Genomic DNA, 19,704 nt, shown 5'->3' on the forward strand with positions numbered 1-19,704 from the left:
AGTCCTTTGCCACAATGAAAGGAGAATTTTGCAAACTTCATTCCCACCCTCTGTTTTTCCTGTCACAAGGTCATGGCTACTGAAACAGCATTTATTTGCAAATTTGCATAAAAGTGCGGGCCATGAGTGGTTCCCAGCGTAGCTGACTGAGCTGAGAGAGGCTATAAATCTTGTGTCTTCTTCTAACCTGTGAGTTTTAATTACACAAACAGAGAAGGTAGTAACACTATAAATTCTTCCTTTCCCCTGCTTGCTCCCTCCCACCTTCTGCAGCGGGATGTTTCCATGGCAGCTAAAACCTCACTGACACTCAAAACGGTGCGGTGCCAAACACAGTGCCCTGGAGCAGAGTTCTACTTTCCTAGGTTTAATACAAATTATTATCCGTTCCTTCATTATATCTCCATTTTGGGTTCTTAATGCGGCTGGAATTTTATTACATTGCACGTAATTCACATTTTGTACTTTAATGTGTCTTATAACCTTGGCGGGTTTGGAAACTTGGAAATCTCTTTTCCCCATTTCTAAGAGATATCAGGGTGCCTAATAGTTCGCAGGAATTAGTGATTAGGAGAATTAGCGATTATGAGTTCTTTCAGCCTCTTTCAGAGAACAGCTTCCAGCCTGTTTCCTTCAATTATTAGGAAAGCTGAGTTTACACAATACGGGATCTGTACTAGTTTTGCCTGACCTTTAATCTTTGTTGCTGACCTTGTCTCCTTCAATGATTTCTGACACAGACTCCAGTTGTTCTGCCACTGGTAGCCTTCACCACACTGTCCCTTAAAATAGGTGAGGCTTGTGTTCAGAATGATAAATTCTTTATATAAATCCCTTCCACATAATCCTCCAAGACCCCATTATGCTACAAATCATATCGCTGAACACCAGGGCATGCTCCTCTACCCTTACAGCAAAACACCTAAAGAATGGGTTTATGCAGTTTAAGATGAAGCAATGCTTTGAAGAACGAGGCCCACAAGACTCAGTGCAATCTTCTCATCTTTCCTGGATGTTTGGTTCATTGTAAAACCTCAGCATCAGCTTTCTATCACAGTTGGGCATTTACTGGAATTTCTGAGTCTTCTTCTTTATAGGTGTAGATAATATCTTAACTGGAACTTTATCAAAACCACCCTGGGGGAGCTATTTTCCATTATGGAAAGTTTTCTTACACCTTCCAAAAGAGCATCATCATTCCTTTATGAAATAATTATAGCAGTTCCTCTGAAAGGTTATGTTTATGTCCTCTACAATACCTTTCCAGATGCTCGGAGTAAATGAGTACAAGACCCTCACTAAAACTCAGTGAGTTCACCTGGCAGAGAAGAAAAATCTCATCCAGGTAGGGATTTATTAGTCTCCCATGCCTCCCAGGCCACGGGTATCGCACGGGAAGGTGATGCAGTGGATCAGTTACTACAATTTACTAATAAGAACTGCGACAGGAGAAATGAATCGCTACCAATTCTGATACAGGACATGACATCTCTTGCGCGTCACTTTTCAGTGCTTCCCGTAGCAGAGCGCTTCCCAAGCACAACACCGCAAAACTCATTGGAAGGTTGCTAGGCAATCAATCAGACAAGAAAGGTTTTGCTTTCCCATAGTCCTAAAAGAAATTGCTTACTTATATATACTTCTTCTATAATTGAAACAAAGCCTTTTGAGCAGCTACGGGACAAAGAACCAGACTAAAGCTTGTTCCTCGAGGTCTGTTTCTATTTTCTTTGCATTCCTACTTCGTATTAGTTACAGGAAATTAGAAGCCAGACCACCTTCATTTCTAAAGCATAGGGTTAAATTAATTACATTTACAAAGCCTAGCCTAGCCATACTGAATAACTGTGACAGGAATAATCTTGATTCATAGACCAACACCACAGCAGGTTTGTGGGTCGGTCTTTAAACCATCCAACAACAACAGATCCAGCCGCTGCTTCTTCAAGCACATTTCATGAGCAAATGCTAACCTTGTAAAGTATCACATAAAACCCCAATGTTCAGAAGCATGATTTTCTTCCTTTGTAAAAGAATTTTTTTTTAGAAAACATTCCAACAGACTTATTTAAGGGCTTGCTTGCAAAGATAAACTTTCCACTGAAATCTGAATAAACACATCACAGCTGCAAAGAAGTATTTGTTTTTATCTGACAGAAGGAAAGTATTGACTTTTTTAAAAAAGAAAATGTATAAATGGGATTTTGATAGACTATACATCGTAAAATTTGAATTTGCATAATTTCTGTGGTCTGACAGAGAACACGTTCCCAAACCTTAATACTACATTGCAAAGCAAAGCTACAATAGAAACTCTTAGTAGAATGAGTCCTCAAACGACTCAGATAGATTGACACTTGGCCAAATACTCCTTTATTATTTTATTTGTGCTAGCACACAAATGCTCCACCTTGATCAGCTCTCCTGTGCCTGGAACAACTCCCAGAGAAGGAGAGCCGGTCATCCAGAGCTCTCCTACTGCAGTCGTGTCCTAAACCCCCAGAGAGCTCAGTGCAGGAGCTAAAATGCAGCAGATGCCTGAGAGAGCTGGCTAAATAGTAATATTCGCATTTGAAGGAGAGGAATTGAACCGTTCGTGTTTGCTGAAGATCATGCAGGCAGTTTGTGCAGAGCTCAGGAAAAATTCAAAGAGCTCCAGATCTCTTGAATCCTTCTGTGCAGAGCAAAAACTCAAGGCGTCACGCCACTCTTGAGTCTGGAAATGCAGCTGCCAGAATACAGGCAACTTAGAAAGCCGGGTGGCTTGGAAGCAGCTGTTCCTTTCAAAGAAAAGTCTCCGAGTAACTTAAATTTTAGTACAGTTTAACTTTTATAATTTATAAAAAAATTATTTCTGCTAGTTATGATTTTTAGGTAAATGTGTAGTTTGGAGTCAATAACAAGCAGATACAATGAAGATGTTTACAGTTAACTAATCAAGCAATCCAGTTTCACTGCCTATATAATTTTAATTACTTTAGTATGCTACTCTATTGCTCTGGATTAATTATTGCTTGACATTAATTTTCCTCTTCTTTTTGTTGCCAGTCCTAAGAACATAAACGGGTAGGAAACCCACTTTCAGAACAAACCTTGCATACCCATTCCACGTCAAAGAACCAGAGACAAATAATACACTTTGGCTGCGTGTCAGAAGCACTTGGGGATTGCTGTGAAAATTTCAGGCTTAAGGATAGCAGTTCCTTGCCCAACTAAGGACTTCGAGATCTACTCTCAAAGAACAGTTTTCTTACCAAAGAACAGCAAAAGCAGGAGAATCATAGAATCATAGGGTTGGAAGGGACCTCTGGAGATCACCTAGTCCAACCCCCCTGCCACGGCAGGGTCACCTAGAGCAGGTTGCACAGGAACGCGTCCAGGCGGGTTTTAAATGTCCCCAGAGATGGAGACTCCACCACCTCTCTGGGCAGCCTGTTCCAGTGCCCTGCCACCCTCAAAGAAAAGAAGTTCCTCCTCATGTTTAGGTGGAACTTCCTATGCTCAAGTTTGAGCCCATTACCTCTTGTTCTGTCCCCGGGCACCACTGAAAAGAGCCTGGCCCCATCCCCCTGACCTTTAAAGATTTATAAGTGTTGATAAGATCCCCCCCTCAGCCGTCTTTTTTCCAGACTAAAAAGACCCAAATCCCTCAGCCTTTCTTCATAAGAGAGGTGTTCCAATCCCCTAATCATCTTCATAGTCCTTTGCTGCACCCTCTCCAGCAGTTCCCTGTCCTTCTTGAACCGGGGAGATCCAATGACATGACACATCTCTTTGAGGTAAGAAGCATTTGTACTCACTGGAGCTTTTGGGAGAATTTTAATTTAGAAGAACCTAATAAGAGAAACTGGAATTTGTCCAGCCACTAGGGATTAATACCATTAATCTTAATAAAATCCCATAGCACTTTCTGTAATGCAGATAAGTTCTTTGAAGTAGGTTTAAACCCAAAGATTTTGGCTAGAATTGTGTAAAGAGAAGGTGTAAAGAATTTAACAGAAGAGTTTATTACACAGAAGGTGTTGAATTTGTAGAATACGATGCCTTTGGCAAGCACAGCAACAAACAATTGCCATGTGCAAAGGATTGTGAAGGGAAGCAATTTACCAGCAACAACAACAAAAGTCACTGTAAATGAAGCCATCATGCAGATCAAACAGGAACCTTCTGCTTTTTATTTCCTGGCTGCAGACAAGCAGATGTTGCAGCAACCTTTTATCTGTATCAGACTTCCAAACCGTTACAACCACATCTATCCCAGGTTATTTAGTGATTATAACTAGCAGTCGGGGTTGGGGGGGTGACATGAGCCACCAAAAACTTAGGTAAAACTTTAAACTTGCACATTTTCTCCCATGGCTCAGGAATTCAGGCAACGCCAGTATCACCCTTTGGCTGTGAAGATGTTCCACAAAGTAGCTGGCTTTGAGAGTTTCCTTCTCAGCATGCCAGGTTTTTGGGATTGCAATGTGGAGTGGTTAAAAATCTCCCTCGGATCGTGCGAGATGCCAACCCCAGAGCTACAGACCCCATCAGTCAGGGTCACAGCTGGAAGTCTGGCATCTGACTGTCAAAGTCGTTTGCTGTTATACCCCTATGTGAATCACTGATGATATCCCGGGGGTCCATGCTGGCGTGAGGGATAATGTTGATTTCCACAGGATTTTGGTGAGAAAATTGAAGAAACATTAAAGAAAGCGTTGCTGCCAAGACTTCTCTGAGATTTCTATGTTTAGTGAAACATTTTAAGTGGTTTTAGGCAAGTGGATTTGCCTGGGCAATTGAGAGTAATTTGAACACCTGGAAAATGCAACATTTAATTGAGCTGCTACTGATTGTGCGTCATGGCCTCCTTTATGTTTTACCAGAACCCCAGGAGAGGCATGCTCATGTGTGGTCTCATTAGCCGATTGACTGTTGCTGCTCCGTCTTTTACTGCTCATCTCTTCCCATGGGAACCTCTTGCTCTTTGAAGAGCTCCAGAGAGAGTTCAGTGATTTTCAAAGACACGCGCATTCTTTACCTTGGTAGCCCCTGCCTTTTGTGATGAGGAGTACTGAAGGAAAAGAGCTTTTCTTCGTTACTCCAGTTGTATCCTTTTCTGTGGGCAGCTGTGAATCTCTGGATCAAATAATTACCATGCTATGGAGTTATTAAGTGTTTGGGACAGACCAGCTGCAGGCTTATGAGCAATTCCCTTAGAACAGGTATAACCGTATTTTACTCTCATACTGGCAACAGTCCCAACTAATATCTTCCTAATCACTGCCTGGTGCAAATTTCCTTACATTTTTGCCATTCATAATTTAAGCCAGAGGACAAATAAGCTGGTGGGACTTCAAAACTGACAGCCAGATATGTGGATGATGCTTTTCCATGTTTTTAAATCTGTTAATTTTGAAGTTACAAGAAAAGAGGCTCTGAATATACAGTTCATCCAGAGACAGCCATTTCAGTATGAGCTGGCTGAAGAGCTCTACAGATCTTTGATGAAAGTAGGTAATACAACTCAAAAAATGGGGAAAATTTTTGACATCTGTAAGATACTTTTTTGAAATTAAATAACAGCAAGCAAATAAAGTAGCTAGATGTCAATCCTAGCCCATATGATGGACTAGCAAAATCTTTTACTGAAGACTGACAGTATACTTACCAATATAATTGCAAGAAAATTAATTTCACTTACTGATGTCCCACTGTAAGAGATTGCTTCTGTGATTAATAAGGAAAACAGTGTTAAGGTAACACATTTCAATTTCTCTGGAAGAATTAGTGAGCCTGCATTACTATGGCTGCATAATGCCATGTAATACAGACCGCATTCAATCAGCACGGTCCATATTAATTGGATTGAAAAGTACACAGATGATGGATGTTGAAATATTGGTCATCATTAAAGAAGGATGTTTATATAGAGGCCTTCCACAGATTGGTTGACTCACACAGCATTTAACATGGGATTTATTAGTGATCTGAAATAAAGTGCAGAATCCTGCTGGTAAAAGTCCCAGGAAATTGGATACCAATAAACGTGAGCATGGATAGCTAACACATACCAAGCAGGGCCGGCAGATAAAACGGTAATTCAGTATGTACCAGATTTACTGGATTTGAATCAGAGTTTGAAGAGTCTACAGGTCATTTGCACTCTGGCGCTTAAACTGAAAGCTTGGCACCGAAAGCAAATTTGTTCAACAAAGAAAAAGAAACACAGCAAACAGGATACCACAGAATTATATTTATGTTGTACATTTTTCTTCACATTGCAACATCCACATTGTTCATTTTGTGACAAGTATTTCTAATAATTTTGAATACATATTTACTGTATAATACATTTTACCAAGAGGCACTTCCAGTAATTCTGGCAAAAAGGAGCTTCATTATAGTGTCTAACTTACAAAACAGTAAAAATAAATAATGTTTATCTAAAAGATTTTTTTTTCCTGTACAGAATCTATTTTGTACAAAACATTTATCAGCCATTAACTAAATCACTTAACAAATACTTGTGAAGAGAATATATTAAGTATTGCTACATGTATTGAGTGCAAGATACTAGTGAAAGGAAAAGAATTATTCTGTTTATGAAAATCACCTAAAAATACAAGGCCTTGTTCCTGAAGTGTTTAAAAAGGAGAAGCTTGGTTACAACAATATTGACAATATATAAATATAAATTAACGTATGAAGTACTTAGTGAAAAGAACACTGTGTTAAAAACTGGCGTGTACAAATCCTGAACAAGATGGCACTTTTCTGCATTGCCACTTTGGCTGGCAGTTATTCTTTAAAATATTGCTTCAAAAGAATTATAAAGGTACACAAAACCCTTTTCAACTACAGCCGTATAAAATTACATTTCCTCCCCCTTTCTCTCACCTTTTGAAGTGAAAAAAATCAAGGAGGGATTAATTTTGAAGGACACGGGTGATTCGTGGAAACTTGCTACTAGAGCTGAGTCTGAATGAACATCATAAAATAACCAAAGGCTCTACAGAGGGATCTGGATAGGCTGGACCAATGGGCCGAGGCCAATGGTATGAGGGTCAACAAGGCCAAGTGTCGGGTCCTGCACTTGGGTCACAACAACCCCATGCAGCGCTACAGGCTTGGGGAAGAGTGGCTGGAGAGCTGCCTGGCAGAAAAGGACCTGGGGGTGTTGGTCAACAGCCAGCTGAATATGAGCCAGCAGTGTGCCCAGGTGGCCAAGAAGGCCAACAGCATCCTGGCCTGTATCTGGAACAGTGTGGTCAGCAGGAGTAGGGAAGTGACTGTCCCCCTGTACTTGGCACTGGTGAGGCCCCACATTGAGTACTGTGTCCAGTTTTGGGCCCCTCACTATAAGAAAGACATTGAGATACTGGAGTGCATCTAGAGAAGGGCAACAAAGCTGGTGGTGGGTCTAGAGAACAAGTCTTATGAGGAGCGGCTGAGGGAGCTGGGGTTGTTTAGCCTGGAGAAAAGGAGTGTCAGGGGAGACCTCACCGCTCTCTACAACAACCTGAAAGGAGGCTGTAGAGAGGTAGGGGTTGGTCTTTTCTCGCAAGTAACAGCTGATAGGACAAGAGGAAATGGCCTCGAGTTGTGCCAGGGGAGGTTTAGATTGGCTATTATGAAAAATTTCTTCACTGAAAGGGTTGTCAAGCATTGGAACAGGCTGCCCAGGGAAGTGGTGGAATCACCATCCCTGAAGGTATTTAAAAGACAGGTAGAGGTGGCGCTGAGGGACATGGTTTAGTGGTGGATTTGGCAGTGTTAGGTTAACAATTGGACTTGGTGATCTTAAAGGTCTCTTCCAACCTAAAGGATTCTATGATTCTATGACTCTATGATTTTAGTCTATAATTGTGTCACAGGTGCAGTGCCTCGAGGTCCCAGGCCAGGAGTCAAACCTCATAGGACAGGATGTAAGGTGACCAAATCCCTCAGTGTTTTGTGAAGTAAAAAAAACTTTGGTTGGCCTTTTGCTAATTTGAAAATGCAAAATTTGTATGATTTGGCCCCAAAATCTGGTGGGGGATTAAGTGTTTCAACACTTCGACACACCCAAAATTTTCCTTCAGAAAGGGTTTTTACCTTGCTGGATTAATTTCTTGATTACTTTCATTAAAATGGGATTTATTTCTTTTAAAATCATATCTTGTACCTGATAGACATACTTGCATATTGTTACCCAGATGGCCAAAGTGTATTGGAAAACAATTATTTTTCAAATAGTACTTCCACTCCTGGAGGCAAAGGTTAAAAAATGTGTTTCTGTTGGAAAATGTCCTAGATATTCTTCTATCAAAAGCACTAAAAGGAAAAAAACTGCCACCCATCAGTGAAAATGTTAATCTGTTAAACAAACATAACCTACAGTATCAATCACGTCTTTTTAAAAAGTGAACTTAAATTACTTTCCGTCATGCAAACATCTTATATCGATTACTCAAGAAAAGAAGACTTTAGAAAAGTAATGACCAAATGTATGGTGACACGGTTGAAATATTAAAAATATCATCAACACCACACAGCAGTTATAACCGCTGTCTTTGATCTTTTAGGATACCATCTGCAGTACTGTATTAAGATTTACAAACATCTAAAAGTGAAAATTTTGCATTCCAATATAGATTTTCACCGTGTGTCAGAATCAGGCAGGAATTCTGAAAAGGAAAGCTTTAACAGACGGTGGGCTTTCTACCTAAAACAATATGTACACACATGGGGAACCCTTAACTGTTTCCCTCTGATCAGATTCCAGACCTTTTTTTTTTTTTTTTCCTTTTTATGAAAGCATGGGGGTAAAATGAATAGGGTCGGGGAGAAAAAAAACGCCAACAACAAAACCCAAAAAACTCAATCTCCTTTAAATAAAAACTTGAAAGCAAAGAGCAATTGCTAATTCACATTAATTGCTTGTACGTGTTCGCTGTGGTAAAGGAAGACGGCATTGAAAAAACAGAGTGTCTAAGCCCGCTATCTCAGGGCTAACGCTGTGAGCAAACCATGGTGAGGCGGGTACAGAGTTGGGTTACTTTAAAGTTTGGATTACTTTAAAGTATTTCTCCAGCTACGTTGACAACAGCCCTCTTAAATACAAGATTTGTTCTTTACCTCCCACCATTTTCTGTCCCCCGTGCCGCGCCGCCCGCGATCCCAAGCCATTTGCAGGCCAATGGTGCAAGTGCAGCTCCCTCTGCGAGACCGAGCAAAAGTAAACTAACGCACGCCTGCCTCGCCGGGGCCACAGCATGCGCTGTGTTTTGCTTATTTGATCTGATTTCTACGGTTTTTGAATCAGGAAAAGAGAATTCTATCACAAAATTCAATCACATGATCCATAGCTGGGGCAAAGTCCTTTATACCTGCTCTTATGCTTCCGCACAGACAGAGAACAGAAATAATCTGGGTCTCCCCATCTAATTCACCTCTGGGATATACCACTTTCCACACCTGCAGATTTCAGTGGCGCCCCTTGGTGCACGCAGATCCCATATGCCATCCACAGCAGAACAAATCTCATCTGTTGTCCCATTTTCACACCTTGGACACACACCACAAGCATGGCTTAGGAAGTAAGAAATGACTGGCACGGACTAGCCACCTGAAAAGCTCAACTGAAATAAATATTATCTTTTTTTTTTTTTTCCCCTCCTCTAGCACCAAGCAAAGTCTTCTTTAATAAGGGAGAATTAAACCACTTCAGTCAAAAATCCTTCTTGGTTTACTATATCCTCCAGCTCGACCAGCCAAGGCCAGTTGGCTATACCTGAACTCATTACCTTTCACAAGGAACAGTTTTACATGTGCGAGCACTCGGGGAAATTTTTGCGTACACCTCAAGTGACTTTGGCAAGCTTTCAAACTGCACAATGCTTATTGTTGTTTCAGTTTCATCAAAGAAGTATTGTTAACTAGCTTGAGCTTTTGCCCCCTTCTGTCACTGCAAAAATGGACTCTCCAGAAATGTACCTGCATTCTTCTTCCTGCAGGCTCTTGAGGAGCTTGTATTGTTCTAAGAATTCAAGCAGGTGCCCAAGCGGGCAACGTCTGCATCCTACGGTGTGATGTATTTTTCATCAAAAGAACACCTGCCTGCTAGGAAAATCCCACTAATGGCCTCTGAATAAATCATAATTAAGATGTAAATGGAGGATAACTCTCACACTGCTCCCTCCAACACTGGGATTCAATAACTGCCACAGCAGGGGCTAAAATCCTGCTTTGATTTACCTCCAGAGGAATGTTGTTTTGTTAAATGAAAGTGATGAAATTCAAAGGAAGATTTATCATATTAAATTGATCTCAAATGTACCGGTGCTATTTTGCTCTAATTCAAAAGTTTGCCTCCAATAATTAATACTTTTTGCTAGCTCAATCTTAAACAATGATTTTTTTTAAGACAGCTGTCACCTTAATTTCAATTATTCCCCCATCTGTTCAACAACACTTCACATACATTTTCTTCAGGAGGCCTGGACGCTGACTGAAAACACATCATAGACATATTTTCATTCCTCCTTCTCCAATTTCCTGGCTCTAACTCCTGCTAACGTATTAAAAAATAAAAGAAAAAGAATCATTCAGATATCAAACGGTGCTCTTGTTGATTTACTTAAAAATATGAAAAAAAGATTCCCCATAGTTAATGGGAACAATTCTCTCTAATGCGTCCACCATTTTGACTAATGCTGCAACACCAAACAGTAATTAAACCTCCAGAACTCCATGGATACTTTACTGCAGTGGGATTACATTTGGTTTTGAAAGAAAAGGAAAATTAAGCGTGTTGTATGAAGTCTGTTTATCTACTGGACTACAATTCCCTTTGCTCTTTCCTACAAATTGCTCATTTAACTTTCTCCCTGTTTGTCTACAACCCCATCAACTCAAGGACTAATTACACCAGTGCTGCGCTGCCAGCTGAGGAATACCCAAGTTCTCAAGCCAACGTCCAGGCCCAAGACTATTTTCAAAAAGGGAGAGAAGGTTGAACCAGGGAACTATAGGCCAGTCAGTCTCACTTCTGTGCCTCGTAAGATTATGGAGCAGATCCTCCTGGAGGCACTGCTAATGCAGAAGAATAACGAAGAGGTGATTGGGTACAATCAACACTGCTTCACCAAGGGCAAATCGTGCCTGACAAACCAGGTGGCCTTCCATGAGAAGGTCACAACATCAATAGACAAGGGGAGAGCAACGGACGTCATTTACCTGGACCTGAGCAAAGCCTTTGACACTGTCCTGCATGACATCCTGGTCTCCAAGCTGATAAAATATGGGTTTAATGGACTGACAATTCAGTGGATAAAGAATTCGCTTGATGGCCGCACCCAAAGAGTGGCTGTCAATGGGTCCATGTCCAAGCGGAGGCCAGTGACAAGTGGAGTCCCTCAAGGATCAGTACTGGGACCAGTCTTGTTTAACATCTTCGTCAGCGACATGGACAGTGGCACAGAGTGCACCCTCAGCAAGTCTGCCGACAACACCAAGCTGTGTGGGGCGGCTGATACACTAGAGGGAAGGGATGCCACCCAGAGGGACCTTGACAGGCTGGAGAGGTGGGCCCATGCCAACCTCATGAAGTTCAACAAGACCAAATGCAAGGTCCTCCCTCTGGGTCGGGGCGATCCCAAGCACCCATATAGGCTGGGCGGTGACTGGCTTGAGAGCAGCCCTGAGGAGAAGGACTTGGGGGTGCTGGTGGACGAGAGGCTCAACATGAGCTGTCAGTATGCACTAGCAGACCAGAAAGCCAATCGTATCCTGGGCTGTATCAGGAGAAGCGTGGCCAGCAGGTCAAGGGAGGTGATTCTCCCCCTCTACTCCACTCTCATGAGACCCCACCTGGAGTACTGCGTCCAATTCTGGAGCCCCTACTACAAGAAAGATATGGACATGCCGGAGTGTGTCCAGAGAAGGGCCACGAGGATGATCAGAGGGCTGGAGCACCTCTCCTATGAGGACAGACTGAGAGAGTTGGGGTTGTTCAGTCTGGAAAAAAGAAGGCTCCGAGGAGACCTTATAGTGGCCTACCAGTATCTTAAGGGGCCTACAAGAAAGCTGGTGAGGGACTTTTTAGGATGTCGGGTAATGGTAGGACTAGAGGGAATGGATCAAAACTAGAGATGGGATGATTCAGACTGGATGTTAGGAAGAAGTTCTTCACCATGAGGGTGGTGAGACACTGGAACAGGTTGCCCAGAGAGGTGGTGGAAGCCCCATCCCTGGAAGTTTTTAAGGCCAGACTGGATGGGGCTCTGAGCAATTTGATCTAGCGGGAGGTGTCCCTGCCCATGGCGGGGGGGTTGGAACTAGATGATCTTTAAGGTCCCTTCCAACCCTAACAATTCTATGATTCCATGACTGGAAAGAGTGAGCGACCCTCTGCGCCTGCCTCCCAGCTGCGGTGCCTGCAGCAGACCCGGAAGAGGCACGTTCTCCGCTCTGGGCAGGATGCTCAAGAAATTCTCATGCCCGTCCTTATATTGAAACATCTCTTCCTTAAACACGCCATGCTGGAACATCTCAACCATAACAGTACTTTAAAATGTAACAGCAAATATCGTATGTTTTTATGAATGACAGGTTTTACCACAGTCGAAAGCCTCTTCTTTCAGAGAAAGAAAAGCCACAGACTGTCACTGCTGCCCTCCCAATTTATTGAACACTATTTCTATTAGATGGTTCATCTCTGGAATGAACCAGCAGCACATCTGTGTTGCCTCTCCCAAGCTCGAATCATCTGGTGCACCTCCCTGGACTATTTGCTGGTCGAGCGCCTTGAGCCTTCTCTGTGCCTTGGGCACAGCTGGGTTTGTGGGGCTGCCCAGGCTCACACTAACCAGCACATCTGGATGTGCCTATGGGACGTCAGTGACAGGGTGCACCCATCTTCATCAATAGCAAAGCCCTCACCATCACCGGCGCAGGATCACAACACGCAGACGAAAGCAGGATGTGCCAGATAACTAATGAGACTTTGGCACAAGTACTTCATTAACGCCTGGGACCAACCACAAATCACTTTTGCTGCACGATACTTCCGGCAAAATTTTCCCGAGTGCCTAAGGTTCATTTTGAAAACTGACAAAATTCTCTAAGATCCCATGTCCCACTAAAAGCTGGTGGTCCCACTGGGACTAATGAGCACCCAGGCTGACGGCTACCCCACACCTACTCATCTCACAGCTCAGCAGCACGGGAACGCACCCAGACTGGGGCACAGGCTGGGCAGTACCACTGACCGGCGCCGAATTTGGCAAGATGCTTGGCTTCTCCACACTGCACTCTACTTTCTGAGGCATTTCTGAAAGAAAGAACATAAGACAGGGCCAGAATTTCAGAAAAATTTTTGTATCCAAAAAGCAGACAGAAATTTAGGAAAAACTTTCTAAAGCAAACAAATGAAGTTAATGTCCAGCATGGAAAGCATAAAAAGGAAGCTGGGTTCAGAATTTGCTTAGATGCCGAATGGTACTTTTAGAAGCGTTCATCTGAACCTTTACAGACTTAACCTCCTTCCAAATTCAGACCACCATGATCTTAAGAACTTCTCACAGTAGTACACTAAGGGTAAAAGTCCCAAATGTATCCACTCAAAAGGTCCTGAGAAATCACAATCTTGCATTTTAACTTGATGATGATGCAGAGAGATGTTGACATATGATGTCAGGGTAACAACTGGTGAATGACTATCCTTGCACTGTTGACAAACGCATTCTCAAATTTCATCTGCCCTGGGAATCACCTGCTCCCAGAATGTGACAGTCGTTTGCTAGGAGAGCCAGCACCCCGTCCAAAGTCACGGGGCGGGGGGGGCATTGGTGACACACAGCCATTTCTCCAGCTTTCTGTAAAGGTTTTCATTCATGGGGGAAGCCAGTTCAAAATGCTGCCAAGAGCACAGCAGAAACCCTTTTTTCTAGTACATTCTTGCAACTCGCTTCTGACGCATGGCTCGCAGCATTGCATCAAACACCGTCTTTCTACTGGAAGAGGCAGCTGATGATTTTTAGAGCTGTCAACTACATTAGCTCAAAACGAATCATGTAACCTCAATGTTCCCTCAAGAATTAGAGCACAAGTAAACTATGGCCCTTCGAACGTGCTAGAAATTATTACTTCTAGACACAGGTGGTTTGGGGCTCATGGAAACCAAAGTCTCAGCCTCCTAAAAGAAAAGGTAGTAAAATAAATAATTTGGGGCTTTCGCATTTTCTATTTCTACGTGTTCCTTCTGCAAGACAAGCGTAATGAGAGAAGTTATATTCCATGGTAAACATCACGCGACTATCAAGCAAACCGGGAATAGGGGGACGAAGTGTTTATATGAGCTTGCTACGTGATGAGCAGAGCGCTCTTCTCGCTGCACTGGGAGGTGTGAGCACTGCAAAAAGCCTCCTAAGGGAACAGCAAACTTCTCCTAGACTAGAAGGGAACAGGATCAGCTGCCAAGTGAAATTACAGTGGAGAAAACAAAATATCCAAACTGAAAAAGCAGTCCAATCCTTCTCTGCCTGTTTTTAAAGAACCGAAAACTAAAATATTTAATTCCTTTTTAACTGAAAAACACTGTTTCAATAGGGCTTGCTTTTCCTACTATTAAACAAACCTCTTTGCATACTGTACATACCAGAAACCCAGATCTACACGGGGTTGCTGCTACATCCCACCTGAACGCCGAGCGATTTGCTGATAGAATTAAATTCTTTTTCTTTTAGTTTTTTTCCAAAAATATTGCACAGGCTGTGGTTTCTTTGGGGTTTGCATCACCGAAGGACTGCACAAAGCAGACAACCATCAAGTTCTAGCCTCCAAAAGGTTGCTGCAACTGCAGGTCAAAAGTTTTGCCTCTTTTTTTTTTTTAACCTGCTTCATTATCTACTAAAAAAACCCAAAGCAAAAAAAAAAAAAAAAAGGTATTCACATGTTTGATACAAAATCTCTCCGGTATTTTCTTTTGTGTTATATTTAAGCCAGCCTGGGAAATTTCCTGATCATTGCCTGCCAGAAATGCACTGCAAAGATTGAAAATCAGGTTCATAAGGAGTGGACACCTGCAGAAAATAGATTCTGTTAGTAACTATTTGGAGCGCAAAAAAAAAAAAGTCGCCTTTTATCAAGTTAACTGCTCTCAGTTACTTTAGCTTCTTCACTAGTATTCCTTCCAGTTTGGATAAAATCAACAGTCATTGGAACTAGGTGATTAAGGTCCCTTCCAACCCGGACCATTCTATGATTCTATGATCATTCCGATTTTAAGCCTGTCAGCGATTCCTTCGCTGTAAAAGACCTGAGTTAATCAAACTGCATCCACAAACAAGCTTGTGTGGCAACGCAGCAGCAATTTGCGACAGCTGCACTGGCACTACAGAAAGCAAGCGTAACAATTTACAAGCTGACACTGATTTTACCTAATGGCAATCAAAAAATGATGACTAGGAAAAATATAATAATTCCGTTTCAGCATATTTTCAGGATAATTTTTCTTGGTTCAACCCTGTGTATACCTGCTTAGAGGATTATTACTCCATTTGAAGGATTTGGCCTCACTCCTGAATGCCTCTTCATAATTTTACCAACTGAGCACCCACTAACACTTTCTGCGAGAACTTCTAGCAAAAACAATACAAAAAATCTAGTCCCAGTGATCATGCACTAAAAACAGAGAAAAAAGTGCTTGGAGATGTAATATTTTAAAGCATCTCTGTAAGTTTAATTTTTAAAGGACAGAATGAGGCATATTAAATTCTTCTCACACTATAAGGTATGTATATCACTTGTACAAGAAAACCCCAAATAAAATGATTAATCAAAGTGACTGAAGAGGTGTGAAAACAGTGCAAGCTGGAATTGGTGGAGACTTGCTGAGATCTTGGAGACATCTTTTTTTTCTTTTGAATGCGTTCTACTACATCCTTTCCCTTTAAAATAATAGTGCAATTTGCTTTTATGATTTCATTGAAAAACACTTACTAAATATTTCTGCTGATAAGAGAGCATTCAGACCCATGCTCTAGAGCCACTCTGTTGAAAGGCAAATGCCTTCTCTACTGGTAAGAGTAGGACGGGACAATATCAGGTGTTTTCCAGAAAAATCTCGCTCTAAAGGAAATGCAAAGCAAGAAGAAACTCTGAAGTGACAACACACTTCCTGATTGGCTTTGATAGAGAATGTTTTCCAACATTTTTGGGGAGGTATCAATTGCATCATGAAATATGGTGAATGCGTAACAATAGCAAAAAATGATGGATGCAATATCAGACATTTGATATAGAAAGGACTTCTCCTACAAACTCTTCCTTTCACAAGCATTCTTACTCACACAAGCAATCCTCTTCTTGGCAAGGGGCTGCAGGATCAAAATATAAAAAGCATATGTAGTCAAATGATTTTTCAGAGATACTGAACTTTATATATATATAATTCTTTCTGTGGGAACAAAACTCTAAATGCTGTGGTACTGGTTAGTGCTACCAGTCCCAAAGAGCATTACTACTTTAAAGCCTTGATCCTGTAGACCACTGGCTTCCCAGAAAGGTCTATACAAATTACTCAAGACTTTATTTGTTGGGTTTGGAAATGGCTACACTGTATAAAAATGTTTTTGTATTTATTTTTTAAAAAATTATCTTTACAAAAAAACTTTCCCCTTTTTTTCTTTTTCTTTTTTTTTTTTCTTAAAGATATCATTATCTACAGGAACCCATAAAAATTTTTCCATATTTACATCTAGATAGCTAATCATTGACAAATATAATATCGTGAAATAAAATATTGAAAGTGAATATCCAACCTTTTAAATAGACATTTGGCTCACAGCATAAACAACAGAGAAAACAAATAAACAGAACAAAAAAAAAAAAGATCTGCTCTTCTTACAGGCCCGATCTTTTCCTTTCTCTTAAAAAAAAAAAAAAAGAAAAAAGAAAAAAGAAAAAAAGTAAGTATATCGGTGGGATCAAACATGCTGCTTCTAAGCAGAATGCCAGCAACAAACTGCTCCCATCCAGCACCTCACACTGAAAACACAAGTTCTCCAAAGCTCATGTGAGTGGTTGCTGAGACATACGAGTGTCCGGCCGACACAGGACTGGCACCGGTCCCCCACCCTGCTCCAAATGCATCGTCTGCGTTTCATTCTGAGGAAGGGTATGGCCCCCACACTCCCCTTCTTTCACTCTCAAGAGATGGTAGTTTAGCTTCGTTCTGAAATGATATATTTGGCCACTGATGCACGGAGGCATAAGGTTGGGGTAGGAAGATGACAGCATGCCTCTCGTTTCCGAGTATGCACACACATTTGCTCCCTGTTCTCTCCTGCGCAAACACACACACTGCCCCACACAGCCGTTCACGCGCTCTGAAGTACACAGAGGGCCAGGTCCTCTCGAGGGGAACAGACCAGCACAGTTCCTCGTAACCCCCTTTGGAAAATTAATTTCCTGGCACATCCCTTTCGCCAGCAGTCTGGGAAGGGCCAAGGAGGAGGAAGAGGAGGAGGCAAGAGGAGCCCGCACAGCCAGACGGGGCCAGGCCAGCAGCCCAGGTCACCACAGCCCCTGCTGAAAAGGCTGCTGCTTGCAGCTGGAGTGCAAACTGGGATTTGAGGGGCTATGGGAAATGGAAAGCTCCTCAAAATGGCCTCTGGTTCCCTTGTGGGCACATATTCTCTAAAATTCCGGCCTTCTGTTCATTGTCATGTACTGGGACATGTGCTACAGCTAGTCTAATAAGAACTCAAATTATGGTATATTACTTTACATCCACTCACACTCACAAACACCCCCTCACACGCACCCATATATGTTGGCAGGATACATCAGCATTCATATAAAGCTTTGGAACTTTCATCCCTCAGCATTAAGAGCAAAAGCTACTTAACTGGTACCTTACTGTTAACTGCAAATGTGCTTTAGAAGCAGCATTTCCTTAGATAACTTTCTTCTGTAAATATCACAGTGACCATAATATATCATTAAATGTATTTTGCTGAAGTGCACAGGCAATAACCCTGGCTATATATATATATTCATATAATTCCACCCACCCCCAAATCTTTTTAAAAGAAAGTCGTTAAAAGCCGGTGTCGCAGTGTGAAAGCTTCCTTGAGCATAGGAGTTTAAACAATGTACCTCACCATAAAAAGGAAAGAGAAACAAATTAAACAGCTGTAGGCGCATTATCCCATACTTCTACAGTGTTGTGTCTAAATGCTGTGCTGGCTTGAGAAAGAGTCTGTGCACGAGTCAATCCGTCTTAAAATACTGCTGTAAATATTGTCATTGGTTCGGTTCTACAGGTGTGTTCTCCTCTTCATCCCTCTTGGGCTTCCCTTTCTCCTCCTCCTCTTCCCTGATGGCCTGGATTTGTTCTGAAGATTGGTGCAGCGTGGATTGCTCCACACCTTGCTTCTCTGTCCCAGCTAACCTCTCCTCATCCTCAATTACTTTCTTCCACATTTTATGGTTCTGAAGCAGGTGCTGAGTGATCTGACAGTAGATTTTCCTCCTCTTGAACTTCTTCTTTCCTGTAAAACACCATGTGACGTTAATGTACTGTTTTCTGTGAAGAAAGAAGGAAAAGGGACTGAAAGCGTAGGAAGCAGACAGGGTGTACTATGACTTATAGGAACTGCATGGACAGATTTTCAAAACTTCAAACTTAGTCTTAAAATTCAGAAAGTCATGCCTCTCCAGACCTCTGGGAAAGCAAAGTGGTTTCCTGCACAGTTTGAGCCCCAGCTTCATCCTATCACAGGCTGCATGCTGTCCCTGACCATGCAGCTCATGTGGACAGCTAGTGCTTGAATGAGTACGCAGAAAACATGTCACTGAGCTGTTTCTGTTCATTTTTTTATATCAAGTACTTAAAGACTCTCGTCAACCTACTCCATAACACGCACACACATTAAATTCTACACCCCTCCTCCCCCGGCCCCAGTGGATCCCTGCTGATTGCCCTAGATAAAAAAAAAAATCCTGATTTTGTTTTGTCCACATTTTACCTCCGATCTGAGCCATGCTGTAGAAGGATAATGAATGTAGAAGGATAAGATGCACTAGTAATCAAAGGAGGGAACGCACTCCTATGTTCTCTTTTCAGAGTCAAAAGATTTACCGCTCCACCACTGCAGTGGAGATGACCTTAAAGCCTTTGCACAACACTGCTTTGGCAAAGGAATCTGCGTATTCATATAGCTAAGTACTACCAGGGAGCTTGCTTGCCTTTGGTTTTGAAGCATCAGTCCCCTGCTGTTGACCTATAAAATGTTTTTGCCACTGGTAGTTCTCATGGCTCCTGAGAGCTACACTACAAGAGTTTTGCTATCTGAAGTGTGCTTTTTTCCCTGTCAATATAGTCTGTCCCATGCAGATTGTTAACTCCTTAATAGTACAAAGCTTGAAAATTTTCCCTGGTCATTAACAGTGGCAACGGCAGTCACAGAACTGAAATAATAACCCCTCCAAAGACAACTGCTGATTTCTTTTTTAAAGCAGGTGACGTAGAGGAATGTTTTGTACCAAATAAAATTGCGTGTATTAGTATTTGCAGGTTGCCTAAAGTATGTCTGTGTCAGGATCCAAAACGTTTAGCCCTTGAAGCTTTTGAACTGGAAACAAAGAGCTTTTCACTGAGCACAGACCAAATCCAACTCAATCCTTCATTAGAAAGCCCTTGGTTCCCTGTAGGAAACCTTCAGGTTTAGCACT

At 42.0% G+C, this 19,704-nt stretch overlaps 1 protein-coding gene across 2 annotated transcripts in view; it reads right to left on the minus strand.

Annotated features, from left to right (window-relative positions):
* Positions 1-6,018: 6,018 nt before the first annotated feature.
* Positions 6,019-19,704, minus strand: part of LOC128904351 (cGMP-inhibited 3',5'-cyclic phosphodiesterase 3A-like) — a 123,313-nt gene continuing 109,627 nt past the window's right edge. For both annotated transcript variants that reach the window (XM_054188526.1, XM_054188527.1), the window contains one exon: positions 6,019-18,521. In XM_054188526.1, coding sequence (XP_054044501.1) covers positions 18,274-18,521 — 248 coding nt within the window. In that variant the 3' untranslated portion in view covers positions 6,019-18,273. The remainder of the gene's footprint in view (positions 18,522-19,704) is intronic.

This window comes from Rissa tridactyla, chromosome 1 (genome assembly GCF_028500815.1).
Source record: "Rissa tridactyla isolate bRisTri1 chromosome 1, bRisTri1.patW.cur.20221130, whole genome shotgun sequence".
Classification (NCBI taxonomy): Eukaryota; Metazoa; Chordata; class Aves; order Charadriiformes; family Laridae; genus Rissa; species Rissa tridactyla.